The sequence below is a fragment of the Panicum virgatum genome, chromosome 5K (assembly GCF_016808335.1).
Source record: "Panicum virgatum strain AP13 chromosome 5K, P.virgatum_v5, whole genome shotgun sequence".
NCBI classification, from domain to species: Eukaryota; Viridiplantae; Streptophyta; class Magnoliopsida; order Poales; family Poaceae; genus Panicum; species Panicum virgatum.
This window is the reverse complement of record NC_053140.1, coordinates 1,664,830-1,692,752: the sequence shown is the minus strand read 5'-3', so window position 1 is coordinate 1,692,752 and position 27,923 is coordinate 1,664,830. Positions and strand designations below refer to the sequence as shown.

General features: G+C 47.3%; 5 protein-coding genes across 5 annotated transcripts; 1 reads left to right on the top strand and 4 right to left on the bottom strand.

Annotated features, from left to right (window-relative positions):
- Nucleotides 1–993: 993 nt before the first annotated feature.
- Nucleotides 994–2,417, bottom strand: LOC120709407 (protein phosphatase 2C 51-like). The gene is made up of 4 exons (XM_039995043.1): nt 2,184–2,417; nt 1,881–2,078; nt 1,088–1,420; nt 994–1,005 (listed from the first exon to the last, which is right to left on the bottom strand). Exons 1-4 carry the CDS (start codon nt 2,415–2,417, stop codon nt 994–996), a joined length of 777 nt encoding a protein of 258 aa, XP_039850977.1.
- A 1,066-nt stretch (nt 2,418–3,483) lies between these two features.
- Nucleotides 3,484–6,728, bottom strand: LOC120705571 (endoglucanase 2-like). The gene is made up of 7 exons (XM_039989979.1): nt 6,372–6,728; nt 6,066–6,278; nt 5,529–5,729; nt 5,341–5,430; nt 4,379–5,198; nt 4,208–4,267; nt 3,484–4,127 (listed from the first exon to the last, which is right to left on the bottom strand). Exons 1-7 carry the CDS (start codon nt 6,684–6,686, stop codon nt 3,817–3,819), a joined length of 2,010 nt encoding a protein of 669 aa, XP_039845913.1. The 5' UTR covers nt 6,687–6,728; the 3' UTR covers nt 3,484–3,816.
- A 4,095-nt stretch (nt 6,729–10,823) lies between these two features.
- Nucleotides 10,824–14,746, top strand: LOC120705570. Its single transcript, XM_039989978.1, has 2 exons — nt 10,824–11,199; nt 14,164–14,746. Exons 1-2 carry the CDS (start codon nt 11,017–11,019, stop codon nt 14,461–14,463), a joined length of 483 nt encoding a protein of 160 aa, XP_039845912.1. The 5' UTR covers nt 10,824–11,016; the 3' UTR covers nt 14,464–14,746.
- Nucleotides 14,709–15,726, bottom strand: LOC120705569. Its single transcript, XM_039989977.1, has one exon. It carries the CDS (start codon nt 15,500–15,502, stop codon nt 14,975–14,977), a length of 528 nt encoding a protein of 175 aa, XP_039845911.1. The 5' UTR covers nt 15,503–15,726; the 3' UTR covers nt 14,709–14,974.
- A 2,699-nt stretch (nt 15,727–18,425) lies between these two features.
- LOC120705568 lies at nt 18,426–19,419 on the bottom strand. Its single transcript, XM_039989976.1, has 2 exons — nt 19,192–19,419; nt 18,426–19,037 (listed from the first exon to the last, which is right to left on the bottom strand). The coding sequence occupies exons 1-2, from the start codon at nt 19,266–19,268 to the stop codon at nt 18,827–18,829; spliced, it is 288 nt and encodes a 95-aa protein (XP_039845910.1). The 5' UTR covers nt 19,269–19,419; the 3' UTR covers nt 18,426–18,826.
- Between the last annotated feature and the right edge of the window lie 8,504 nt (nt 19,420–27,923).

The following is a 27,923-nucleotide window of genomic DNA, read 5'->3' as shown; positions in this document are numbered from 1 at the left end:
TAGTGACAAATACAGGAAACAAGGGAAGAACTGACTTAGTTGTTGAAGATCTTCAAGCCCTGTAGGAGTATCATAAATCATTTGGCTTTGCGGTGTATAGGCGTCACAGACGGGTGGAGGAGGATAAGATGATGGTATGTTCTGTGACGGCGGTTAACGTCGAGCGAGAGATGTTTGAGATTTAGGGTTAGCAAGAATGGCGTATCGGATATATAAAGGACAGCGGAATCATTCCTAACCGTTGGATTCAATCCAATGGTAAGAGGACACCGTGTTAGGTGAAAGGTAGGTTATATACATGGGCTCTATTATCAGAGAAATCTCATTTGCGCACACATATAAGTGGAGTCAATTAAATCTATGGTTGTCGCTTTCCAAATAATTTGCACATGTATCACTTTACAAAAGGAAAAACTATGGCATTCAACATTTAGACGATGCAAACCTAAATTAAATCATGGATATATGGTGGACAAAGTTTTGTTGTATGGTCTTTGTATTTGTCTCAGAGGGTTATCCAAAATCCCTAAAAATCTGTTTGGTTACTAGAATCGACAGGCATGGAATCGAGCTCAGTTCATTTCAGATGTTTGGGTAAAATCGTGCTTCAATTGCATTGAGGATCTATTTCCATGGTTCGAAATAGAGGTGCTTCCACCTCTATTAGGCTACTCCCGCGATTAAAAAAACAAAAAAAATGCACGAAAGTTTCAACAAAAAAATATAAATGGATAGATGACAGTTTTCTATTTTTTTTCTTCTTGCACAAAAATTTGTTTAACCTCAAACTTTGCATGAGCAAAGATCATTGCACCCTCTATCCATTCATATTTTGGTTACATGCCATCAACATCAACCCCAGCCCACCTGAAAATCATTTTGCTACGTCTGCCCTTGCACACATTCACCTAAAATACAAATTGTTGGCAAAACATCCTCATAAATTTCAGCTCGCAGAAATTGCATTGCAATCTCGACATCAATTCCACAAGCTCAAATGTCCACCTGAATTACCCAAATCCGTAACAAGGGCTGGTATACAAAGCTTGAGGCCACAGGACCGAACCAATCACTGATCACCACTTACCATGCCACCACGGGGTGCGCGCCCACAAAGCCAGAAGTTCCTGAACAGGACGATGGCGACGCTGACGTTGTCCTGGCTGCCCGCGCGCACCGCCTGCTCCGCCAGCTCCTTGGCGAGCACGGTCGGGGAGCCCCTGGCGTCCAGCGGCGGCTCCCACGGCATGGCGATCCTCGAGGTCGTCACCAACCTCCGCCGGACGAAGCCGCACGCCGACGCCGGCGTCACGGCGTCCCAGAGCCCGTCGCTGGCCAGGATCAGGAAATCGTCCTGCGCCCCCCGCTCCACCGCCACCACGTCGGCCTCCGCGGTCGCCGGCGGCCTGGACTGAGCTCCCTGCGGCTGCGATCAATCACTTCATGTACTTGACTAGGAATGGATCATGCCGCTACTCTAACTATGACCTTGTTCCTCACTGACTTGTGGACCTTGGGCCCGCATGTCATCTGTAAGTACATTCAGGGGATTTCACAATTGCAGTTTAGGGTACTGTCGCTTTTCAAAGTTGAGGTTCCAGAGGTAGACTGCCTTAGCACAAATAATGTCGCGAAATTCGTTTGCTTTTTCAAATTTTAGTTACCAAAATGGTCGCTCCAGTGGTCAGCTCTAAGATTGGTGCTAAGATGGTGGGCATGAGACCAAATCTGAAAATGGCAACTCAAAGACAAACTAAAATTTGTCTAGTCCAAAATAATGGAAAGATATGTGAACTCTGCTCTAAGATATGCATTGAAGCAAGTCTGAAGTCTGGACAGAGTGACAGGCGTATGAATGCCGAGAGCAAGAAGAGCTTTACCCTGCGGTCAGTAGTGAGCTCCACGTGCTCGCCGCAGCGAGATAGCACGGCCTTGGAGGCTCCGACGCCGCAGTTGGCGACGACGATGTACTTCTCCAGGACCAGCGCGACGAGGGCCGTCGCGCCTCCGCCGCCGCTGGCCGCCACCTCGCCACTGAAGGCCCGGAACGCCTCCCGGATGACCGTCCTCCACCACCCCTCCACGTCACGCGACGACGCCCCGCCGAACAGCGGCACCTCGCCGCGCAGCTCGCCGTCGATCCGCTCGGCGATGGCGGCGGCCAGCCGCGCGCGCAGGCGCACGGCGGCGGCCGCGCCGAGGTGGCCGCCGTCGATCACCGCGAAGTAGTCCAGGCCCAGGGGCGGCGACAGCGCCGTGAACGACCGCGCGGCCGCCACGGCGTCCGTCAGCGCCGGGCGCCGGCCCCTGAGCGAGGCCATGCCGTACGACAGGTACAGCGCCGGCGCCGTGCCCCATGCCAGTGCCTTCGACTCCGGCAGCCGGGCCGCCCCCGGGACGTCGCTCTCGCTCGACATGGCTCTACTTACTTGAATGCGGCGTTCGAGTGGTGAGGCTGTCCATGTCCTCGGCCTCCTGAAGCGACGGCAGGCAAGGAACTCGTAATAGCACGCCACGTTGAGAGCAGCAACATTTTCATTGTGGTCTTCTGCGCCAAGCGAAATATCAGAGAGATCACTTTTGTATTGTTGTCAGGGTAGACTTGAATCTTCTTGAGGTCTGTTTTGAGCTTATGTATAATTTCTCTGTACGATGAGGACTGTTTAGAAAAAAAAGGAACTTGGCGCATCAACGGCAGTTTCGCTTCAAACTCGAAGAAATGCTGGCCGTTCGATTTGGGAGGTTGCTCCTTGGGATACGATAGATGTGATATTTATGAAAGAGTCTTGAATGATAAGGCAGTGCTCCTGCCTCCTAATAGGCTACTAGTTTTTCAAAAAAAAAAAAGACTAGCCTAGTTTAGAAAAACATAAGAAAATTCTATCAAGCTAGGATCATCCTGTGGGGACTTGATGGTGGCACTCCTTCACTTTTTTTTCCCGGGTAGTGGCACTCCTTCACTTCTTAGCTCCAATGCATGTTTAGTCTCACGTAGTGCCCATTCAGTGTAGTAGATAGATCGATTAGCAACACACGGACCAAATACATCTAAAATCTAACAATCGTGCACAGAACAAATTTAAAACATGAAGTACAAAGATGTGAGTTCAAACATGTTATTAGCAAAAAAACATGAAGAAAATATTTTTTTGCGAAAGGGTTCGTAGTCTGGTGGTTATAAGAATCTCGGTAGCACATCAAGTCCTAAGTTCAGCTCCCTGTGAGAGCAAATTTTCTAGAATTTAACGGCATTGTGTTTCTAGTGGTAGACAACGTTCTCAACGATAACAAGGCACCTGTGGTGACTTCGTCAATCTCGACAATTTGTTGACTTAGTTTTCGAAGATGCTCATAGGAATAGGATTTGCGTTCGTGCGTGTGCGAGTGTCTGAGTTGTACTTTACAATCTTAAAAAAGAAGAAAACATATTTTTTCCGCGAAGAACAAAGGAAACAGTTTTGACCACTTAGCAAGATGTTCTCGGGTTGAAATGACCAAAACATCTTCAAAGCAATACACATGCAAGATGTTGCTGTTGTAGCATAACGGGGCTCAATCGTACCACTACACTTTTACTATTTCAATCACCACATAAGCAAACACTATAGATCTGCTAGTAGATTGCGATTGCTTAGCCTGAAGGGACAAGGAGGATGACCGAGAATGTTCCTAGCCCCATCACTCTTTGTCCCTCTTGCACCCTAGCTAGTAACAAACCTTGGCACTCACACACACAACACTACTATTCCATCACTCGATAAGAGTCCAATAATGGCATTGGCATCACGGTGGCCTGGACTCCGGCCGGGTGCCGTCCTAGAGGATCTTGTAGCCGGTGACCCAGACGTGCGCCGGCGGCGCGGCCTGGATGTACACGAACGCGGCGCTCTTGCCGGCGGGCAGCGACGGCAGCCAGCTCGGGAGCACGTAGCCGTAGCGCGCCTTGTCGACCCCCCACACCTTGCCGGAGAGCTTGGAGATGCCGATGTGGAGCTCGTGGACCGTCTTGGGCGACCGGTTGGTCACCGTCACGGCGTACCGGTGGTACGTCTTGCCCCTCTCCGTCCACGACGCCGTCGCCTTCTGCTCGATCTCGATGGGCGAGGCGTCTTCAGCAGCAGCTGCCGCTGTACCCACAGTATGATGACATGTTCAGTTAGAGCATCGATCAACAAGTAGAAAAATGTTGAGAGATTGCATTGGTTACCCAGAGATGGAGGTGGCAGTGAGGTCTGGTTGTCGTTCTTCAGGGTTGTTGCAGAGACCTCTGCAAGAAATGAAACAGAAATAAAATTGGTAGACATGCCTACACGGCTCAATTATTCACGCATGGTCACCACTGAAGTGCTCAAGTCACTCGCTAATAATAACGACGAACCATCGGCGAGCGAGCTAGAGCGACCAAACCGGCGGCCGCCGCCGTGCAGCCGAGCGAGCACGCCCATGAGCGGCGCGTTGTTGTAGGTGGTGGCCTCCGTCTGCTCGTAGTTGTCCCTCTCGTCGGCGAAGTTGTCGTACTCGTCCGGCCCGCCGACGGTGGCGCCTACGAGAAGGTTCGGGTTGCTGCCGCGGCGGTGGTACCAGCTGTTGAAGCCGCCCTGGCAGCTCACGAAGGAGGGGTCGGCCTTGACGGACACGATGGACGCGCCGCGGTGGTGCGCCTGCTGCGGGAACGTCGCGCCGTAGCCGACCATGTAGCTCGTCGCCCTCGGGTTGCTCCCCAGGATGTAGTCCACCTGCGACCTGGCGAACGCGAGGAGCTCCGCGGGCTGCGCCGCCGCGGCCCCGGACGGGCACTGCGCGGCCTGCCGCGCCGCGGCGAGGTGGTCGCCGTACGCCGCCAGCAGGAACGACGCGCTGGTGACGAACTGCACGTTGTTCCAGCTCTGGAGGTAGATCATGCCTCCGGGCGTCCGCCGGACGTTGGTGGCGCCGGCGCGGCCGAGGCAGGAGCACGCGAAGAGGTCCGCCTTCTGCTTGTACCGCCGGAGCACGTCGGCGTGCGCGCCGCCGGCCTTGCCCCGCAGGAGCAGCATGGCGGCCAGGACCTGCACTCCGGGGTACTTGACGTCCCAGCCGAACTCGTTGATGGACCAGCCCGTGCCGCCCAGCGCGTCGGCGTTGTTGGCAAGGTAGTCCAGGTACTGCCCGTCGCCGGACGCCTTGTACAGCCACACCGCCGCCCACAGCAGCTCGTCCTGCGCCACCACGACATACATATATGACCAGAAGGAAATGTGACTGATTTGCATCAAGGATCAATTCAGTTCATGACATGCATTATTGTTAGTCAGTTCAGTTCATGGCGATCTAGGAGAGCATCATCATTGCATTGCATACCCCGTATCCGCTGGAGGAGGCATAGTATTTGCGCGCGACGGTGATGCTGCTGTCGTACCGGCCCCGGTACTTGTCGGCGAAATCAAACAGCTGCAAGCAACCAACCAACCAAGCGATGAGCATTTCGATCCATGGCGGTCGACCGATCATGAGAAGGTAGTACATATGATTGATCGCCATGGCAGTACCTGCTTGGAGTGTTGGAGGAGCTGGTTCGCGTAGCCGGGGTCGGAGCTGCGGAAGACGAGCGACGCCGCGGCCATTGCTGCGGCAGTTTCTCCGGCGAGCTCGGACCCGGGGTGCTGGGGGTCCAGCCGGTACGCCTGCCGGCTCGTCGTCATGTCCTCCGGTCGCTGCCAGCAGCCGTGGTCCGAGTCACCGTCGCCGACCTGCATGCATGCAAGAGAATGACCCAACAACAATTATAATGGTACATCAGTAACTCGGCCAATCTGCAGTAATTGTTGGAGCTGATTTACCGTTTACTACTCCTAATCAGTTTTCAAATTCTAATTTAACGCGCGTTTACTGCGTCCCAGACGGTAAAAAAGTAGTAGTAGTAAAAGCCAACGGCTGCTGCATGTGCATGCAGCCATGCAGTCAACTCAAGAGGAGTTGACAAGAGGAGGGAGAGGGACATGGCCAGACATGGGGCAGCCAGCCAGCAGGGGCGAGGCGAGGCGACGCGGCGGCGGGGTGTAGCGGGACCAACCAAAGCAACCCACCTCTCCGTAGAGCACGTTGGCCTCCGGGTGCGCCTTGACGAAGTAGTCGGTGCCCCACCTGAGGGCCTCGAGGGCGTGGCCCAGCTCGCCGGCCGCCGCCATCTGCTCGCCGTACTCGACGACGCTCCACGACATCATGGTCACCGTGAACGCCATCGGCAGGCCGAACTTGACGTTGTCGCCGGCGTCGTAGTACCCGCCCACCAGGTCCACCTGCATATGCAAGGCGTAACGTAAATGCTGGCTGGCTGGCTGGCTAGCTGTGAATCAATGCAAAGATTTGATCCTGCTGCGTATTAGTATTACCCCGTTGGCCTTGCCGTCGAGCAGGCCGGAGTCGGCGCGCCAGCCGACCCGCTGGCCGCCGGGGAGCCGCCCGGAGCGCTGCGCCTCGAAGTAGAGGATGCTCTTGCTCAGCGCCTCGCCGTAGTCGTGCCCGGCGGCGGCCGCGCACGCCACCTGCGCCGCGGCGGCGAGCACGAACAGGGCGAGGCGGCCGGGAACGACAGCCATTCTGCCGGCCGCGCCGCGCGATCCTCCACCTCCTCGTCCCCTGGCCATGGCCGAGAGAGCCCAGAGAGAGGATAGCCGAGGAAGGAAGGAAAGGGATGGCATTGGCATGCACGGTGCGCGATAGGCAAGGTAGCTAGGCGAGTGATCTGCTCCTCGTGCTGCCTGCCTTGGATGGAAGACGAGGAGACTCAGGAGCGGGAATTTATAGCGCGGGGAAGGGGAAGAGGCCAAGAATTCAAGGGAGGAAACTTAATTTGCATTGTTCATTGAGGAATGACATCCAAGATTGAAGAATCGTATCGCTGAGGTGAAACGCACGTCTGACGACCATTTTCTTTTCTTCTGGCGTAAAAAGCGCTCTGCACACAATCCTAACCGTCTCCGTCAGGATAGGCCATTTGAAAATGCAAACGATCGGTAACCCACATTAACGTTAGGGAATACAGTAAATCAATCAACGGTCCAAATTCCGGATTTGCAGCTTCGTCTGCTGAAATCAGACTTGCAGTGCTCGTAGCTGCATTTGTGGAATTTCACTTCAGCTGGCAGGTTTCAGTTCATCATCAGGCAGAGATAAGCCTCCCTGGTCCTCTCCTGTCTAAAAATAAAACTAGACGTATAGCCCGCGCATTTGCGCGGCTAGTATTGAAAATTCAAAAAAATTCATGTCATTCTTATCCTTACTTAAACGTTATACTAACTTTTTACCGTACATCATCATGCTCATTATCGTAAATTATGTCTTATTGTTAATTAGAACAATTCAACTATGATCTACCTATAATAACAATTTGATTAGTTGAGTTTTAATAATATTATGCAGATAATTATTCTTATTTTTTATTTTATTTTGATTAATTGTTGTTAGCTTTAGTTTTTATTAATAGTATATATTTGTAACTGATACATAGCTAAATGATATTTTATATTTAATTTTTCATAATGGCATTGGTGGGTGATTTTTAATTAGTCACTTTATCGTAATGACAGTGGTGGGTAATTTTTATTTCTGTATTTTCTCCGATTAATGTGGGAATTTCTATACTTGAAAGCGAACGTGAAAGCTCCGTTTGTTGGCTAAATAATAAGATAATAGATGAGCATAGCTTGCTGCAGGGGAGGAGAACCATAACCATGCCCATGTGCTTGTTCTGTGCCCATTCCCATCTGGGCAAGTCCATTTCGGAGAAACTGATGAAGCTTTCCTGGCTGGTTTCAGTTGCCGACGGAATCAGAGGTTGTTTTCGGAGCCCTGGAGTGGATGTAGGAAAGCGACAGGCCTTGGTCTTGGTCCACACATTGCCGCACATTTCCTGCGTCTTCATTTGTTTCAAGTCTTCATTTGCTAGCAGTGAAAAACACCCCCATGCCGATATTGCTGCTGGCTCGAACTCGACTAGTCGATCTTCAGATTCTTCTATTCAAGAACCTTGAGATGGATTTGGTAGTACAGTAGGAGAAAAACTGCGCATATATAAGCCTTGTTTGCAGAGACATATATCTGAAGTCTGAATTTTTCAAGTCGTCGTTCCATGTCCTTAACGATCGGAGCAGCAGCCTGCCAACCTACTGGGATTGGAAGAGAGAAACAGAACAAAATTGGGTGTCTGCAAGGTGAAGTAAGCCAAGGCAGCAGCAGGGGTAACATGGCCACCACATCTATTGCCTGTTGGTTTCTTGTGCAAGGCTCCTTCCTGAAACTAATTGAAGCCGAAACTTGTACGCAGAGCGCTTGGACGTAAGCGAAGCTTTGACCGGTGGCCAACACAATGGCCGAGAAAAGAAAAAGGCCACGGGATTCGGCCGGAAACGCAGCGACGATGAACTCCTCCATCTCTCGTTCTCGCTCTCATCCTGTACGTGGCGAGGCATGCCGGAATGGATGGCCCGGTCGATTTGCTGCTTCTGCTTGAATCGCGCGGCGGACCTGCAGGCGATCGCGGAGGCCGATGAAACGTGCAGTGCAGTGCAGGGGTTTCGATCTTGCTGACGACGAGACGAGACGAGACGAGAGGGAGAGGCCGAGAGATAGAGCAGAGCACAGCAGAGCCGTATTTACGGCTCCCGTCCCGGCGGACAAGGCCCCGGTAGCTCGCGCCACAGACAACACGCCAGCCGCCAGGTGAAGAGAATCGCGCGGCCGTCGCACAGCTCCCCCCCTGCTCTGTGTTGTTGGAGCTGCATGTGACCTGGTGAGTGAGGGCAGCTGGTGGCTGTGCTACGGCGCAAGTGGCAACAAAGACAAGTGTTCCAGACAGTGGCATGCACGTGAGTGACTGAATTTTCGATTCCAGGGGCAGCGCCCGGAGCTGGAAGCAGGCAGAGGCAGGCCATGATTTCCGGCGCTGCTGCTGTAAACTGTAACCCCGTCGTCACGGACTCATTTTCCGGTACTTCAGGCAGACAAGCAAACTGTTTCTCTCTCTCTCTGCCCGGGGTAGTGGCTCGTGCCCATCATTAACTTTTGGAGGAGAACTCTCTCTCTCTCTCACTCTGAAAGAAAAAAATATCCGTTCCGTTGCCAAAAGAAAAAACAATTCCCGTCATGCATCTGCATCATCAGTCAACTCGAAATCAGCGCCAGGTTGATTTGATTTTTTTTTTTGAAAAGTTTACAGGAGCACTGCTATGTCTTTAAAAGGGAAGGTTGATTTGATTTGCCAGGACGCTGGCCATGGAAGTTGGATGGAGCTCACTGTTCTGAGCAGCCGTTGACGCTGCCCAGACAAGCCCCCTGATTTGTGCGGGACCTCAGCGCCGTCCGGAGCCGCGCTCGATCGGTTTCATTTCTTCATCCTCCGCGGTGAATCCGGCGGGTCGGGTCGCCATCCTGTTGACCCTGCTGCTGCTGCTGCTGCTTCAAGCCTTCGACCAAGCACGAGCCCCGTGCCCTGCCGCCCCCATGATTTCTGCCCTCGCGCCGTAAACGGACGCAGGAGTTTGCTCGCCGATGCCGTCTGCTCCTCCCTCTTTTTCAGGAACCACGAACTCCAAGCGCAAAGGACTTTTTTTAAAAACTCTTTGGCTAATTTAAGGGCTAAAATTTAACCATTCAATTAGTCTCTAAACTTTAACCCCTCGGCCAGTTTGAATTCATAAGCCCTGTTTGGATACTCTAACTTGGTTAGAAGTTAGAGTTAATTTCTAACTCATGACTAACCTTAAACTAACTCTAACCAAAATAGTGTTTGGATGCAAGAGTTTAGAGTTAAATTAAATACACTTTTCCAATCATTTGGCCTCTCTCCAACAGGGTTTGGTGTGGCCGGCTCGTGTGACCTCCTCCCTCCCTGGCTCCTCTCTCCACCTCTCCCTCCCATGACGACCATCTCTCTCCCGAAATTGTGGTACACTGCCTCCTGCTACTCTCCGCCGTCCTCGTGCGCGTCGACCTCCTCCCTCCTTGGCTCATCCAGCACGGGGCATCACAGGGGGCGGTGGCGGCCATGGGCACTCGGAGGAGCGGCGCTTGGATGGGCCGCCGGCGCTTCGAGGCGCGGAGCTTCAAGGGGACGCTCGGAGGGGCGGCACGCTCGGGTGCCGCGGCCACGGCTACAGCCGGCTCTAAGAGTGGCACTGCTCCGAGGGCGCCGATCAAAGAGGCGCGGATCTTGGGGGTGGCGGGGAGGGGGGCAGCTCAAGGTCGGCGAGGGGCGAACGGCTGACGCGGCGAGGCAAGGGCCGTCGCGGATCTGGGGCGGTTTCTTGGAGCGGCGCGGCGAGGACCGGACGGCGGGGCGTGACGATGTCCGGGCAGCGCGGCGAGGCGAGGCGAGGCTGTGCGGCGAGGAGAGGGTGGTGGGCGACGAGGGGAGGGTAGCGCGTAGGGAGGGGCGGCAAGGCGGTACTAGCGGCACTCGCCGCCTGCTCGCGCATCCCTCGCGCGGATGGGGAAGAGGACTCGGCCACAGCGGGATCTAGGGTGGGGAGAAAAAGGTGGGCCCCACCTCATCTAACCCAAATAAGCACCTCTTGTTAGGGATAGTTTTTTTAGAGTGGATTAGATGCATCTAACCAACTCTAACCTTTCTGTTTGTATATTTTAGGGTTAGATGAGCCAAAAAGCCAACTCTAACCCTGACCCTGACCAGCGGCGAGTCCCAATCCCAACCGAAAGCAATGGAAACCAAACAGCACTTATGGGCCTTGCCAGGGGGTCGGCCCATCCAACCAATCAGGCCCTAAGAAGCCCATGTCGACGACGGGAGACCTCTCTCTCCAGCTTAATCACGCCCACGAACAACATCTCAAGGCCCAACTGGCAAAACCCCAAGCGACCTCCTCCGCCTCCCCACACCACCAGGGTCGGATCGTCGGGCACAAGCTCAAGCGGCGGCGGCGGCGGCGGCGGCGGCGAAGAGCGACCGCCGGCGCGGGGCCGCATCGGGCGGGAGGACGGAGAATAGTTCGGCTCCACCCCCCTCTTCCTAGAGCAGAGATGCCGCTGTACGACTGCATGCTGCTGGTGAAGCCGCTGGTGACCAGGGAGGCCATGGCCGAGCTGGTGGCGCGGGTGGCGCGCCGCGCGTACCAGCGCAACGGGGTCGTCACCGACGTCAAGTCCTTCGGCAAGGTCCAGCTCGGATACGGCATCAAGAAGCTCGACGGCCGTCACTACCAGGTCCGCATCCTCCCCGCCCGATTCGCTGCTGTTCTTCACGCCGATCCTCTTTCTCTCATTCGTCACCATCGCGGAGCGGCTGAGCTCTGGTGTGCCCTGCTAGATGGATGTTCTAGTGGAATGGTGTTCGAAGAAATGCCTATGCCGCGGGCTGTGGGTTCGGGGGTCTCGAAATTACCATTTCTCAGTGGATGGTGCATCTGACGTGTTCGATGAAATGGCCAAATAGATTTCACCGTAGGATTCATCAATGCTGGAGGGCATTAGCTTTTGCATTCGTATTGGAATTCTTCTTTAGGCGAAGATGTTAGTATTGTTGTGATTGTTCGCTTGCATGGAACTAGTGTTCTGTAGTCCAAGATCATGATCGCCCTGCCCTGATGGAATGCTTCAGATAACAATACCTAACTGTTGTTGCAAAACTCTTCATCGGCTTTATCTTTTCCTCCGGAAGTCCGGAGTTCCAATAATTTTTTTTGCAAGAATCTGGTGTCAACACTAACTCGAAACAGTTCTTTTTCCCTCATATATATTGTCTGTCACTCTGAACTACCTTAATAATACATGTTCCTGAAGCCATATTACATGTGGAATGATGGGCAATCATCAAATTTTTTTTTGTTTTTGTTTTGCTTAGTTCACGTTTTGGTTCTCTGTTGTACAATTCTTTTGACCACGCCTTTTGTAACAGACGGTTTATTAAGCTACGGTATTAAGATCTTTTACTTAGGTGGACAGAAGTATTTCTAGGTAGTGTAAAGTGCAAATATTGCAGATGATAAAACAGTTCATCTGTTCCAAGCATGTTTAGGTTTACTTTGCATTAATAGCTATATTTTTCAGCCTGCAAATCATTTTTCCAGACCAAAGGGCTAAACTTGGACTTGCTTTTGTTGGAAGTGAACAAACTAACTGTTGCATACAACGATTAGGTCTTATGAAGTTCAGAACAGTACCAAGAAGGCATTCTCTAACATGACAGTATACCATTTCCACTAGAGCTCTTTCAACTATGGCTCAAGTACACACTACAGAGCTTTGGAATTTAAGTTTGGACCTTCTTTGCCACTCTTTAGAGCTGTACACCAAAACTGTATATTGCCTTTTGAGTTAGGCACATCAATTTGATTATCTGGATGTATCTATTAGCAAAGGTTTGGGATATTACATCTCCCTTTTTATTCTCTCCCTCTGCTAGGTTGCCATTTACGGCATAACCGATCATAATAATAGCTCCACATTTCTCTTTGACTTACAGTATCCTTTTCCACGTCCTTGATGCGAGACCATTTTTTTTCTACAGCATTTTTAAAAAAAAAATTCATATCAACATTTTGGTCAAAAGTTTGAGTATCGCTTCACAGCTTGGCACTAGATAATGTTTAATCAGTTATAGGATATTACATATAGCAAGGTTTCCCTGCTTTTATAGAAAGCATATAGAGTTTTGTTACTACTGATTCAGCTACTAGATACTCAGAGCTACATGAAGTCTTACTGCAAATCATTCCTTGGCATCATTCGGAATTCCTTCAGCCATGTCTTCACCCATGTAACTTGTGAAGACAATGACTTCAAGTCTTCAGTTCAATTTACTTCGTGAAAATATTCATTTTTGAGATCAGCCGATTGTTAGTAAGTACTATAATTCTAGTTTTGACAATTTGTGTGTAAACACATCCAACCCTCTTACTTACAACAACAACAACAACATAGCCTTTTTTCCCAAGCAAGTTGGGGTAGGCTAGAGATGAAACCCGAAAGAAATAAGTTCAAAGTTCAGGCACATTGATAGCTAGTCTCCAAGCGCTCCTATCCAAAGCTATCTCTTTAGAGATATTCCAATCCATAAGGTCTCTCTTAACCGACTCATCCCACGTCAGTTTAGGTCTACCTCTACCCCTCTTTACATTATCGACCCGCTCAAGAACCCCATTACGCACTGGCGCCTCAGGAGGCCTTCGTTGGACATGTCGAAATCATCTCTTACAATGGGAAGATTTAGTACTATTAGAGTTTCGTGTTTTAAAACATGGAGTTAAGGTATTTGTTGTGAGATATGTTTTACCTTAGTGTCTTCTAGTAGTAAGTAAAAATTACTGGCTGCGTCAACCTCTAGACATCTTATGTTCTGCTGTAGCTTCCAGCCTGTATGCAATTGTGATGGATTTCAGTTTAACAAGGCACTGTTGGGTCGGTGGCAGTACCAGTATGACTTTCTTACTTTGTTCTCGGTCCCTGTGAGCTTTGCATAATGCAATCCTTAGTTGTCCTCTGGTAACCTTGACTGTCATTTTGTCATGCTTGAGCCATTCTCTTTAAACACACACACATATGATAATAATAAGGCTGGAACCAATTTGGTAAATTTTATCAAAAAGGAAATTATGCTGTTTTAACTTCAGAGAATGTCAGGCCTGAGCGTTTTTTTTGGATTCTGCAAAGAATGTTTACTTTCTCAAATGGCTTGCCTATAGCATAACTGTGGCCAGAAAAAAAAAACTTAGGCAACAAAAAACGCTTCTAAGAATCATTGGGTGCTAATAAGTGGAGTTGACACGCAAATTGAATTTATTAGTGTTTCTGCTTCATGCATGATTGATGGAAGTACTTTGTAATGAGCTGATTTACTATTAGCAAAAAGAAAAAAAAATGTAGCTGCTTTAGGGAGAATTTTAGACTTTGTTACGACTTTTCCCGAATGGGTTGATCTATCAATCCTCTTCTAAGGATTTCGCTGAACAGCAGAGCAGATAATGTAGAATGGTTAAAGCAGTTGATAGGGCACTATGAATGCTTTCAGTTACCTGCCGACGATGAATTTTAAACTATTTCCGAGTTTTTTAGAACCTATTGCCTGGATGGGATGGTGAAAAGTGATATCTACTTGTGTTGAGCACATATTCTTTTTTTAGTGACCCTGTTTTTGTTTAGGTGTCCTTAAAATTGCTGTCCTATTTACAGGGACAGCTTATGCAAATGACGATGATGGTTCCACCTTCCTTCACTCAAGAACTCCACTATCTGAACAAGGAGGACAGGCTGCTTCGCTGGCTGGTTGTGAAGCATAGAGATGCAGTATACGGTCTGGAGTTCATCAACGAGGATGATGGGAGGAACGAGATGAGCGGTTTCAGTCTTGCTCATAAGAAAGTTGACTACGATATTGAAGAATGCTCCGATGACTCTGAGTCGGAGTTTATGTCCTCCTCTGATGAGGATTCTGACAACTACAAGTATGAGGGCGAGGAGGAGGAGAAGTAGAATTGCTTGTCCAGATTTCTGCAGTTCCAGACTGTATTGGCAGATATCTTTTCTTACCAACCATATGTTGTCTTCCTAATACCACTCGCTATAGTAGGATGAGAATTGACAAGCAGAACCTATGAACTTGATTGTCACATATTTTTGCATCCCAGAGCATGCCTGTAATATGAAGTTTCAGGCGTGCCCTTGTTCTGGCAAGCATGTTGTATGACCCTGTACGGTAGGTTTGAATAAGCTACAAATCTTTTAGTGCTAACAGTTGCTACAAGGCTCTTTCATACACCGCTCTCTGATGACTTTAAAAACATGTGACAACAGCAGTTTCATTGATCCCTTCCATACGATTACAACAACACAGGTGTATCATTTATTTCATCTATACAGTAATGATTTGTGCAAAGAAGTGTGTTGCTGCTATGATCTGCTCCTAGTAGGGTTCCAATATACAGAGCAGGCGCCAGACAAGGATCAAACCATCGGCGGCCAGCCATGGCCGGCGAGGATGGGATCAGAAGCGATCCGCCAGCCTCCAGAGCCACCCCAAGATGCCGTCTTCGCCCTCGTCGTCGGAGTCCGAGTCGCAATCAGAGTCCGAGTCCGAGTCCGTCTCGTACAGCCGCTCCTCCACGTCGTCCGCCTCCTCGTCCTCCGCCTTCTCCGCCACCGCCGGCTGGGTCCACTCGTCCAGCGCCTGCGGCTTCTCGGAGGTGCCCCGGGCCACTAACGCGCTGCCCGCGGGCGCCGGCTCGCCGCCGCACCGGAAGACGAGGCACAGCAAGGAGGACCTCTGCCGGGGCTCCTCCCCGCGTGCGGGGTCCTCCTCGGGCACGGCGAGCGCGGCGCCCTGCTCAGCCGCCCCGGCGCAGTCCGCGCCCCCCGCCGGCTTGGGCAGCAGCGGCTCCGCGGCCGCCTCGCGGTCGACGACGGCGTGGAGCGCCCGTGGCGGAAGGTCGACCGTGCGGCGCGCCGGCGCGGGGGCCACCAGGAGGCAGCAGACGGCGAAGGCGAGGACGACGGCTGCGCCGGCGCGGGCCATGTGTCCGTCGCGGTGGCCCAAGCAGCCAAGCTCAACGGGCGGTTGGGGGATCGGGAAGGGAGCTAAAGCTAGGCGATGAAATGGACTCGGCAGAGCATGAGATTAGCATCGGACTTATGGAGAATTTGGCGCTTGATAAGGAAGCTTCCTGCGTCGTTTTCGTGTTACGAGATGGGGAGACGTCGACTGCAGAGGTCGGCAGAGTGACCGAGCAAAGCAAGCAGGCAGCGGGCGAGCTAGGTTTTTGGCAACAACGTAATCGAACCAAATGGATGCCAAAGTCAGACGCCATGTTATCATTTATCAACTACTTGATCCATGTGAATAGTTTGGTCCTTGTAAAGAAAGCTTTATTACTGCTAACTGTTTTGAAGTGAATAAGTTTGTGATTTTTTTAATGAAAGTGGGTTTACTTGTCCTATTTTTTAAATAAGCGTCGACTTTTTTGCTTGCATTGCAGGCGTACATAGATATTTTTTCCCCAGAAGATGCGTAGGACGGGCTTAATGTTTTTTAAAAAAGCCTTGGAGATAGCAATAATATACAAAAGTACTAGTAGCAGATAGCTTGGTGACAGCATTCTTCAGACTTTCAGAGCTTGGACGTGATGCAGGTTCTGGCTACATTGTCAATGGAGTTGTTTTAATTTAATACCCCCCACCACATGCAGTTGCACGTATCAATTTCTCATTGGTTTGGTAATATTTTGCCATCCATGTCCTTGAATCTTTACGGATCACTTGTCACTGTTGACATGTCATCTGTACAGTACATTGAATCAATTCAAAGCTTCCGTCCGAAGAACTAAAACAAGTCATCGATCAAAATTTAAGATGATGGTTACTATCTTGAAACTATGCAAAATTAATTCGTACCAAGGGAATTTAAATATACACCCCTCTAGACATAAAATAAGTAACCTTTTTGGGTTGTCTTAAGTCGGTTATTTTAAACTTTGTGTGCTCGGAAATTAATTTCTATATCTTGAGTTTGGCTACTTGAAAAGTAAGTTTGTGCTTTTTTTTGTCAAAAATTTATAAAAAAAATAATCTTGCATAATGAAGATAGTAGGAATTTCACGGAAAACAGCATAATTTCTTCAAGAGAATGAGATAATTCTGGAGTTCCAAAGGGGACCTATCTAGGCCTTCTTCGATTAGATTAGAGTTCTGGTGAAGATTTACAAAATTGAAATGGTGTTGCTAGCGCCCAGACATTCGATCCATCGGACGTTCTGATGAAATATTGAAAATTAACCAGTGCAACATTAGAGACCACTATTTGTAGCATGAAAAAAAATAAATGTTAAAAATAGTTGTTCCGTTAGACTCTAGGATAGAAAATACCCGCCGCAATATGAACACTATGGCCGTGTTTGGATGGCCTCAGAAAAAATTTTCATGAAAAATTTTTGGTGTTTTGACCACTAATTAGAGGTATTAAACGAAGTCTAACTACGAAACCACCTCCACGACTATGGTACTGTAGCAGTATTTGTAGCTAATGAGGCCTTTGCCCGTACGGCTAGGAGATGATTAGGCACAGTTACTGTAGCATCACTGTAGCCAATCATGATAAAACTTGGCTCATTAGATTCGTCTCGAAAAGTTACACCCATCAATGAAAAGGTTTCGCAAATAAATTTTGTTTAGTACTTCATGCATTCATTCGTCTTTCTGTGAAAAAATTTCCAGGGTATCATCCAAACACGGCCTATGTTTCATGCAACATTCATTGTGAAACATGTAGAAAAAATAGTTGTAACATTGATGCTTAACTATTGCAACATATGTTGGAGCGTCCGATTTTTTTTAAAAAAAATCCAGATGTCTATACGGTAGCATTATTGAATTGAAAATTAGCAAATATAGATATATAATATATAATATTACTTGCGGTGGTATCACTGGCCAAGCATGTCGATATCAATAGCTAGTGTGATGGACTGTGCTTCGTCTCTATCGGTCTAGGAGCCCTGTGTCGGCTACAGCTCCGGCAGCTGGCTGGCATATGTATGTCGTCCATGCCTTGTCCTACATACTAAGCTAGGTCGAGATGCATGCCTTGTTTTTCCTAATCGCACACGACACTGTACGTTGTCATAGCATGATCATGTGATCTATAGGGGAGAAGAGTTCTACCTATCTTTTCCTTAATTCGAGTGGATTAATTACCTCAGAGGACTAATACTAGCAACCCCTACCTCTGATCAATCTTGCTGTCCAAATAAACGTCATATGAATCAAACAATAGCTTGGACAGTTAACAGTTGGTCAGTCTCTCGATCGGTAGTGTTAGTTTATAGGGACAAGTGCACGTACATGCGTTTATTATAGAGCTGAATGTGTATATACGTAAATGTTTACACGTCTATACTTAATATGCGTTTATATAGACACACAGTTTGTCAAGTATGTACATGTCGCCAGATGGCACGTATGGTCGCAGGCGGCACACCAAATTAAGCTACTAGCAGCAGGCTCGAATCGAAGTGCTTCCACGTGTCCCGATCTGCTAGCTACGCACATACGTACTGCTTCCATCATCGTCGCCATTCTCCCCGTACACACAAGTTTCAAGTTTTTGCATCACGAAGCAGAGAGATGCTGTGTGTGTGCAGCTTTCCCACGCACGCGATCGAGTTTTTTCGTTCTATGCATGTCTTGAAACGCATGCATCGAGCTTTGCCATCTACACCTCGAAACCTTGCAACCGCCAATTAGGAATCATATCTGATCATCTTCTCAAGAGGTTCGCTCTTCAATTCTTGTCTTGTTTCAACAAGCTAAGTCAACCGATGCATGCATCATCAAGACCTCAAACCGCTCCATCACATTTTGTCTTGTCTTGTTAGCAACACCCAGAATTAGTACAGTAGTCACTGAAGCCACACATGTAAACACACAAAAACTGAAATAATATATTACTTTGCTAACAATGTTCTGACAGAAATATATAGCTTCTTAACTAACAATAATCATAGCCACCACAACATTACAGGTTCCGTCTTAAAGTGTCGTTGATCCTCTGATGATCATTATTAGACCCTAAGAACTACATACTGCTAGTCCAGTATGTACTATATATTACTAAATACTTTACTACAAAGCAGCAGGCAGCAGCTAAGTTTGACTTGGGAGTCAACAAAAGCCATGGGAGTTCACATCACACAGCATGCAGCTGCACACGCGCAAAGGCGACAGAGACTAGCTAGGGAGAACTCAACGACTCTCCTTTGCCTTAGTAAACTAGGCTTATATAGCCAATAGCCATAGCTGATGCCAAAGCATCTACACATAAAAACTAATCCTTGGCGTTTGACTGTCAAGCGAGCTCCTGGTTCTTCTCCACCACCCTCACCTCCTTGGCCGATCTCAGAACACTGGCCTGCGCCTCAGTGATCTCGACGGCGAACCCGTCGACGATGGCGAGCGACGACCTCTTCCGATAGGAGTCGGGCTGGAGGAGCTTGGCGAGGAGCTTGTCGTGCTTGAGGCTCAGGTACGCGTCCAGCGTGGCCGACCCCTCCTTGGACCTGAATGAGCGAGCCAGCAGATCGAACAATGCATACACAGGTAGGTAGCATTAATTATTCATCGATCATTCTACTGACGGCGATCAAGATCATCATCAAACTAAACTGGAACTGGAGTAGTGAATGAAGGAGGGCTAGCTTATAATTACCGTACCGATCAGCTCTGAGGCGCTCGTAGACGGGGTCAAAGTTCATGAACACGAAGTACACCTCCTGCTGCTGCTTCGCCATTATTACTCGAGCTTCTCTTCTTGCCGACCGGCCTCGATTATTATCTGCAGCTTTCTAGTGGAGCACTAGCTAGCTAGCTATCTAGCTATAGGAAGGAGCTAGGAGGAAGAGAGAGAGCAAAATATATGAAGCAACTTGTGCGTGTGCCCTGCTTTGCTTGGTTGGTTCCATATCATTGCAATGGGCCGCTATTTATAGGCGGCTGCCACTGCCAGTGGAAGAGTGATCGATGATCGATCGAGTTGCAAATAAACAAGGCTTGTTAACTGTACCCAGATTAGCCTAGATCTAGAGCGAGTTAATAACTAGCTAAGCACACAGTGCAAGCAAGCAACAGACAAACCGTGTTAATTGTTCAAGGGTTGATTTGGTCAAGGCATGCATCTCGGCGCATGTACATAGAATAAGCGCTCGCACATGTGTCGTCGTCCCAGCTAGCAGCGGCGGCCGGCCAGATCACTTGCTGCCTGTGTCTTGCTGCATGCAGAAGCCAGTAGTAGATGCATGCATGTTGTTTTGAATTTGTTCATACATTCAGTAGTCCTAGTGATGAGCTGTGAACGATGCCCGCCCGAAAGAATGTCTTGGATGGAATCTTGCACAGGACGAGACGGAAAGAGGTCAAGGACTCGAGATGTACTAGCTGTCTGCAAGCACCTGCATGCAGATAGGCAGCAAGCTGAGAGAAGACGACGCCATAGCTTGCATGCATGGCATGTGTGCATCATGTAGCTGATCGGAATCGGATCGACCCGAGATGATGGCCGTTGTGATGCGATGGGCGGCTCGCAGACGCTTGCAGATGGATGCTGCTGCCAGAGCGCGCGCGAGGGGCCCGGCCCGGCGCATGCAAGGACAGGCGAGAGGCCTTTTTGGTTGTGCTACGATTGTCATTAGCGCGTTAGGAATAGTAACAACTTTGACCATTAATTACGGTGTCAAACAAAGTCAGTTTATAAAATCAACTTCAGAACCCCGCGCTAATGACTCTAAAGAATCTAATGAGGCATTCGACCGTGTGATTAGATGATGGTACTGTAGCATCACTGTAGCTAATTATCGATTAATTACCGTCATTAGATTCGTCGCAAAAAGTTACACCCATCCCTAAAAAGATTTTGCAAATTGACTTCATTTAGTACACTATGCATGCGGGATTCTATGCACTAGGAATCTTGCAAAACCAAACCAGGCCCATATGCATGCCGTGTCGTGCGCGCATGCGCCGGCCTTGTGATCTATCCCTCGTCCCCTGCCTCTCCACTTTTGGTATACTGTACGTGCCTAGCCTGCTTCCATCTTCATTCGGCCATGCATGGCATGCCACCAGTACGTACTTGTTGCTTGCAGCTTGCTAGGGTAGTAATTTAATTATTAATAACTCCATCTGCGAGTAGCTAGTCTGTGGCACATGCATGCATGCAATGCAATGTGATAACAGTAGAGGCACACGGTACAAACAAAAGTGCAGTGTCCCGCGCACAGTAAACTGAATGCACGGTTTCTGAGAACCAAAACACACTGCTGCGTATGATCTATACGTCACGACACGATGCAGAGATATGCATGTCGCCAGTCTCTTGTACATCTGTGTGTGTGTTTTCTAACTATTACGTAATAATTAATAACGGCAGCGGCACAGGATCGATTACATATTATATATATTACTACTATTTTCTATCTCTTCTTTTGTTGTATAGCTAGCGCGTCCAACGGACAGGAACAATTTATTTAATATTTGTGACGTGACACTTGTAACTGCTATCTATTTAATCACCGTGCATGAGGATATTGTATATATGCTCATGCACGGATGGGATAGATAATGGTCGCATGCACAACCGTCCAATGTGAGAGCGAGCTGAACGTCGTCGGAGATGTGGGGGACTAGTTTCCTCACATGCATGCATGCATGCTTGCTGCTACACCTTTAGGCTTCCAAACTTTAGGGTCATTTCCAGGGTCCCAACTCCACAAGATAGGGTTTGCATGCATGCATAGCTCTTCTTTCGTCGTCGGCATGCACTTAGCTCCATGGACTATGGATGCGTCCAACCCAACAAAATCTGTGCGCCCATGCAGAGGCAGGACAATAATATAATATCTATATATGTGCATGCGCTAGCTCTGTTATATATATATATATATATATATATATATATATATATATATATATATATATATATATATGGAACGTATCTAGTGCAAACCACAACCTTCATGAAAGCTCGTGCAAACCACGGCAAAAAAGTCGTCTAAATTCACCAAAAAAAATCACACATTTAGATGATATGATGATACACAATCTTGTAAAATATCTTGTCCAAACTTGACTTCGTTTTTGAGATATAAAAATAACAAATTTCTATCAAATTATTTGGACAGCTTTCTGGCTTGAAATTTGTTATTTTTATATCTCACAAACGAAGTCGAGTTTGGACAAGATATTTTACAAGATTGTATAGCATCATATCATTTACATGTGTAATTTTTTTGGTGAATTTAGACGACTTTTTTGTCGTGGTTTGCACGGGTTTTCACAAAGTTGTGGTTTGCACTATATATATATATATATATATATATATATATATATATATATATATATATATATATATATAAAATTGCGCATCTTCTAGACCATACTTTTAACAAATAAATCTTATTTAAATAATTCATGATTTACATATTATTACTATTTTTGACACGATATACAATTACAACTTAAAGTACGTTCATCTGAAAAGAACTGCACGACTTCAAGTTTTTTCATGCGTTGTCGCAGTCCATGATTTCAAACCAACTTCAAACAGCTAGATAGCCATTTCGATTACGCACAAGTTCCATTTTAATTTGGACCCGAAACATGGTTTCTCGTTATTATGTATATTGCGAAACATAGTACTACTAGTAGTTTTGTAATAATTTAATGAAATTAATGTCCAAGAAAAATCCTCTACGAATGATGATACTTGCCTTATTTCTGACTCGGCCGGCCGGGAGTACCATGACAGGCTTTATTGCACACATTCAATTTACAAGGCTTCGCCTCTTCACATAATAACTAGGCGTATTGCCCGCGCATTTGCGCGGCTGGTATTGAAAATTCAAAAATTTTCATGTCATTGTATCCTTACTTAAATGTTATACTATTTTTTACCATACATCATCATGTTCATTATCATAAATTATGTCTTATTGTTGATTAAAACAATTCAACTATGATCTACCTATAATAGCAATTTGATTTATTGAGCTTTAATAATATTATGTAGATTGATTGTTGTTAGCTTTAGTTTTTATTAATAGTATATATTTGTAACTAATACATAGTTAAATGGTATTTTATATTTAATTTTTTATAATGGTATTGGTGGGTGATTTGTAATTAGGCACATGAGTATTTTAGGCTAATTGTTATCGTAATGGCAGTGGTGGGTAACTTTTATTTTTCTATTTTTCTCCGATTAACATAGGAATTTCTAGTCCTTGAGAGCGAATGTGGAGGCTCCGTTTGTTGGCCAAATAATAAGATAACTAGGCGTATAGCCCGCGCATTTGCGCGGCTAGTATTGAAAATTTAAAATTTGCATGTTGTTGTATCCTTACTTAAAGGTTATACTATTTTTTTTACCATACATCATCCTATTCATTATCGTAAACTATGTCTTATTATTGATTAAAAAAATTCAACTATGATCTATATATAATAACAATTTGATTTGTTGAGCTTTAATAATATTATGTAGATAATTATTCTTATTTTCATTTTATTTTGATCGAGTTGTTAGCTTTAGTTTTTATTAATAGTATATATTTGTAACTGATACATAGCTAAATGATATTTTATATTTAATTTTTCATAATGGCATTGGTTGGTGATTTTTAATTAGGCACATGGGTATTTTAGGCTAATTTTTATCGTAATGGCAGTGGTGGGTAATTTTTATTTTTTTATTAATGTGAGAATTTCTAGGCTTTGAGAGCGAACGTGGAGCCTCCGTTTGTTGGCCAAATAATAAGATAATAGATAGATGAGCATGTCGTCGTATTATATTGTGTGTGTGTCTATATATATATATATATATATATATATATATATATATATATATATATATATATATATATATATATATATATGCAAAATAACCTTTCTGCATGGTCCTTTTGTTTGGAGGTACGACCTCCAAATTATAACTAATAATAATATAGAAGTCCATAAATATTTTTATTATTACCTATATATATGTCACACACCGGGGAACATAAATGCCTTATTATCTGCTTCAAGGAGGGATTTGCTAGCTAGATAAACTTGTACTAGTAGTCTAGTAGAAATTAACTGTAGAGGGAAGTGACTGACCGTCGTCAGATCTCTACCCTAGATTGTAAGATCAAAAAGTCCATGGTTAGGGCTGTGTAAAAAGCTATGCATGTGGATCAGCGGCAGTGGATGAGCATAGGGCCGGTACAAATTAAAGGGTTCATGTAAACATCAATCCCACAGTGAAGGCCGGTGCGGCACATATAATTGCCTTTCGGCGGCACTTAGCTTCTGCACCGCATGCGCAGGCACTTGCATTGTGTCACCTTTCGTCCATCGTCGTCTTTCGGATCAATCACCACCGCACCACAGTGCCGCCACTGCACGTACGTACGTCATGATCTGCACCACCATGAAATTCTTCTCCGACTCCGAGCTAGCTGTTTCGGCTAGTTTAATACATGCGCATGTATTGGCGCCATGGATGAGGACATGCTGGCTGGCAAGACTGATTGAGATTGTGATTCTACAGTTACGTTATCTCTCAATTCATTTATTTTTCCTTAACGGTGATTTTTCGGTGGCAAACACTAACTGTTTACTGCTGGTCCATCAACTTGTACTCCTGCAAGCTTCTGCGGATCGTCTAAAATCGAGTGCTAGAGTTTAGCCCACCTCATTAGTACTCCTGTTTGGACGGATTAGCGTTAAAGTTTAGCACTTTGAGACGCATTTGCACTTGAATCAGACATCAGACTGTAGCGAAAATGGCCTCTCGTGCCATATTTCAATATATTGTTTTGGCGATTGATGACACACACAACACATGGACTAATACGATTGTTAAGATGATCATTCTCAGAATTTTAGGTTCAAGTGATGACAAAGAGAAGATAGGCAAAGTTAGGCCCGAAGGGCCGCCCCTACGGGGGTTCCGCTGTGAGTATCGGTAGCACCGGAAGAACCGACGCATGAGCATCGGTGCATCCGATGGTTGTCGGAAGAACCGACTCCATGGTATTTTGATGCAGAAGGGAATCGAAACCAAGTCAGCTTATAGGCACCGGAAGAACCGATGGTTCAAAAAGGGGCATCAGTGCATTGGGCATACTGTGTTCCAGAGACGATGCAAGTCGCGCAAAAGCCAAGTCTTCAGCACCGGCTGAACCGGTGAAGCATCGGTGCATACCATCGGTGTAATGACGTCAGCAGAAGAGTTAAGTGCTGTGAGTGACCGGTTTAACCGACGGCTAAGCATCGGTTCAACCGGTGGTCACAGTGTCAGCTGTTAGGAGTTCAACAGCTACTTCGGGTTATGAGTGACCGGATGAACCAACGCTACCCCAGCCAGAGGCATCGGTTCATCCGATGATACGCAGATTTTCTGCTGATCGTTGGAGCAACGGCTACAAGACTTGGTGGCTTATATATACGCCTCACCCCGGCCATTTGAAGTTTGCTGGAGTTGCTAGACTTCCCACACATACTCAAGAATATCTCCAAGCCATACAAGAGCATCAAGATCATATCCTTAGCCCTTAGTACACTTTGAGAGTGTTGTGTAAAGGATTAGCTCTTAGTGAGTGAGATTGCAAGGCTTCGAGCCTTTGTGCTGTGGTTCATTAGCGAACCAAAACAAAAGCTTAGTGCACCGGCACCTTGGAGCATGAAGCTCGCCGGCAACGTCATCGACCCTCCGACTTGGTGTGGAGCGGCGACGACATCTTTGTGCGGGGGACGTGGAGACCCTCATCCTTTGTGGAGAAGCTTCTTAGTGGAACCCGGGGCCAAGGTGACCGTGATTGTGTTCACGGAAGAGACTTGGTGGCCGAGTAGCAATACTCTTAGTGAGTGCTACAACAACGTGGATGTAGGTGTGCCTTTGTGGCTAACCGAACCACGGGATAAACACCCGCGTCAACAGTTTGCTATCTCATATCCCGCTCATTAAGCTTCCGCATTTCATACTAGCAATTTGTGTGTCTTTACTTTCATAGAATAGTTTATTGATAGGAAAGGCTATAGGTTGCTAAACTCTTTTGGGATAAGGGTTTCACACTAGAACAAACTAGTTGCACATCTAGATAGCACGTTTTAGTTTAAGTTTTGTGCAAATTAGTTGGAGCCATAGGTCAAAGTTTTTATTAGTGCCTAATTCACTCCCTCCCCCTCTTAGGCTAGAGCACCCGACACTTTGACAGACACTCTGATCGACTCTCTTACAAGATATGCAGGTTGGCATGGTAGTACGTTGACGGTGCATGTGTAGCTCGAGCACGCCTGGTAGCGACGGGACACATTAAGCCAATAATCAAACGCACGCACTGCCCGCAGCATAAGTGGCCAACGCGTCCACGTGGCCTCTGCGACCTTGCCAGGCCCTACACCATCACCCGACCCCAACAGCGAGCAGGCGTTCGATAGTCGATAGATCGAGGGCGACGACTAGTCTGCGCGTGCACCAGTACGTGCCCAAGCCACCATCATCATCCAGAGAATTCGTCACCGAGCTGATCGAACCCTAGAGCTAGCTAGAATGCTGCTGCTAGTAGATGCATGCCTGCAGAAACCCACGCAGGGGTGCTCGCTGTTTGCCGACATGCAGGAGAATCACTGTAGTATGTGCTCACACAGTCGTCGCACCCCCGGCCCACTGTAGTATATATATCCAAACAGGGTAGCTGTAGAAAATATATTGAAACTGCTTTATTTACATGGCTTGACCTCGTTCTGGGATGGGATCACCCATGCTTTCATTATATATATAGTCCTAGTTCAGTTACATAATCTAAGTGATCTACTTGGAGTAAATATTCTAGTCGTCCTAGTTTAATACAACTCATACTACTCTAATATCCCCCCTTTAGTCGTAGCTGGAGCGAAGTGGACGATTGCGTTTGGATTCGAAGTCTCGTGCTTCGTCCATCTTCTTTGCTTCGAATCGCTAATTGGGGTTTAGTATTAGTCTGTAGCTGGTGGTTTAATAGCACCGGTTACTTTTATCCTCGTCACATACTCTAACAGTAGCAACTAGCTTCAACCTTCAACTAAAAGCAGGCAGGCAGTGCACAACTGTAGACAGTGGCTGCATATATGCTTGTGGTACTGTAGCTGTAGGTGAACCTAGCTAGCTTGCATGTCTGATCTACCCGGGGCTTTGGGTACTTTAATCTCTTGATGAGTCTTGACGACGATGAGGAAGAGTCAAGAGTCGTCGTCGGCATATATGCATCGATCGGCGCGGCTCTTTCAACACGAGCAGTGGCGCAGACTGTTGCATCGACCCATAATCATATTGGACGATGCTCTAGATAGAAAGGGGATAGCAATAGCATTAGCATAGCAGGTAGAGAGATATGGGTACGGTGTGAGCTAGCGGTGAGCACGTGCGCGCGTGCGCAAAGGTCAACAATGGCAGTGCCTGCCCACAATGCAAGCTAATAAGCGGCACGCAACCAGGACGGATCACGACACACGCACAGTTGGATCCATTGGCACCGCACGCGATCCATTGGCCCGTCGATCGATCGATCAATGATATCCGCACGCAGCCCCAATCATGGAGGCTGGATCTCAGAGGTAAAAGGTAATTTACCTTGTTGCTGATACTACTGAAGCGCATCTAGACCGATAGATGCTAATAATAAGTTTCGGTAATTAATGATAATTGTATGTGATTAACATGTGTTTTGAAGGAAAAATCAATGATTGGATTAGCCTCATATGAAATATGAAAGGAGACCCCCTCATTTCAAAACCATCATACGTGCCAAGGACTAAACTTGAAAGATTAAGAATATTTCTAGTATCAAGTGTCACAAGGAGATGAATGACACTTGATTTAGCTAGGTTTTATAGTTTCTAGTTCTTGACCGTACTATTAAGAGGGGTTCTTGAGTTAGTAGCTTGACTAAAAATCAAGTTGGCCTTAGAAATCTTGCACACTCGCTCAAAAACAGCTCAAAATAATCAAATAAAGTCAACACAACACTTGGAAGAAGAAACAATCAAAGTTCAAATCAAATCCAAGTCAATTCAGCTGAAAACGAAGAAAAACAGTATTACCGGTTTAACCAATGCCTTAGCATCGGTTCATCCGACGCTTGACGGAAGGTCCGATGCCCTGTCGGCCTATCTTCTCTGGATGCAAGCAGAAGTCAAGTCAACACACTCTATAGCACTGGTTGAACCGATGGTCCCAAGCTAAGCACCGGTGTAATAGATGTACTTTGTTCCAGAGAGCATGTTTGGTGGACCTCAACTCGCCTTCAGCACCGATTGATTCGACGCTTCAGAAACAACCATCGGTACATTGGATGTACTATGTTCCACCCTCCCTCTTTTTCCTCGCCGCCGTCCCATCCCGCGTCGCGCGGCTGCCGGTCGCCCACGCG

Bases quoted from the DNA above. Each gene is read 5' to 3' on its own strand.
- LOC120705569 (XM_039989977.1), bottom strand. From the start codon at position 15,502: ATGGCCCGCGCCGGCGCAGCCGTCGTCCTCGCCTTCGCCGTCTGCTGC.
- LOC120705568 (XM_039989976.1), bottom strand. From the start codon at position 19,268: ATGGCGAAGCAGCAGCAGGAGGTGTACTTCGTGTTCATGAACTTTGAC. The intron at 19,038-19,191 runs GTACGGTAATTA...TCGCTCATTCAG, and splicing joins GAGCGCCTCAGAGCTGATCG to GTCCAAGGAGGGGTCGGCCA.
- LOC120709407 (XM_039995043.1), bottom strand. From the start codon at position 2,417: ATGTCGAGCGAGAGCGACGTCCCGGGGGCGGCCCGGCTGCCGGAGTCG. The intron at 2,079-2,183 runs GTGCGCCTGCGC...CGTGACGTGGAG, and splicing joins ACCTCGGCGCGGCCGCCGCC to GGGTGGTGGAGGACGGTCAT. The intron at 1,421-1,880 runs GTAAAGCTCTTC...TCGCAGCCGCAG, and splicing joins AGCTCACTACTGACCGCAGG to GGAGCTCAGTCCAGGCCGCC.
- LOC120705570 (XM_039989978.1), top strand. From the start codon at position 11,017: ATGCCGCTGTACGACTGCATGCTGCTGGTGAAGCCGCTGGTGACCAGG. The intron at 11,200-14,163 runs GTCCGCATCCTC...TCCTATTTACAG, and splicing joins TCGACGGCCGTCACTACCAG to GGACAGCTTATGCAAATGAC.
- LOC120705571 (XM_039989979.1), bottom strand. From the start codon at position 6,686: ATGCCAATGCCATCCCTTTCCTTCCTTCCTCGGCTATCCTCTCTCTGG. The intron at 5,431-5,528 runs GTACTGCCATGG...GGTTGCTTGCAG, and splicing joins TCCTCCAACACTCCAAGCAG to CTGTTTGATTTCGCCGACAA. The intron at 5,199-5,340 runs GTATGCAATGCA...GTGGTGGCGCAG, and splicing joins CCTCCTCCAGCGGATACGGG to GACGAGCTGCTGTGGGCGGC.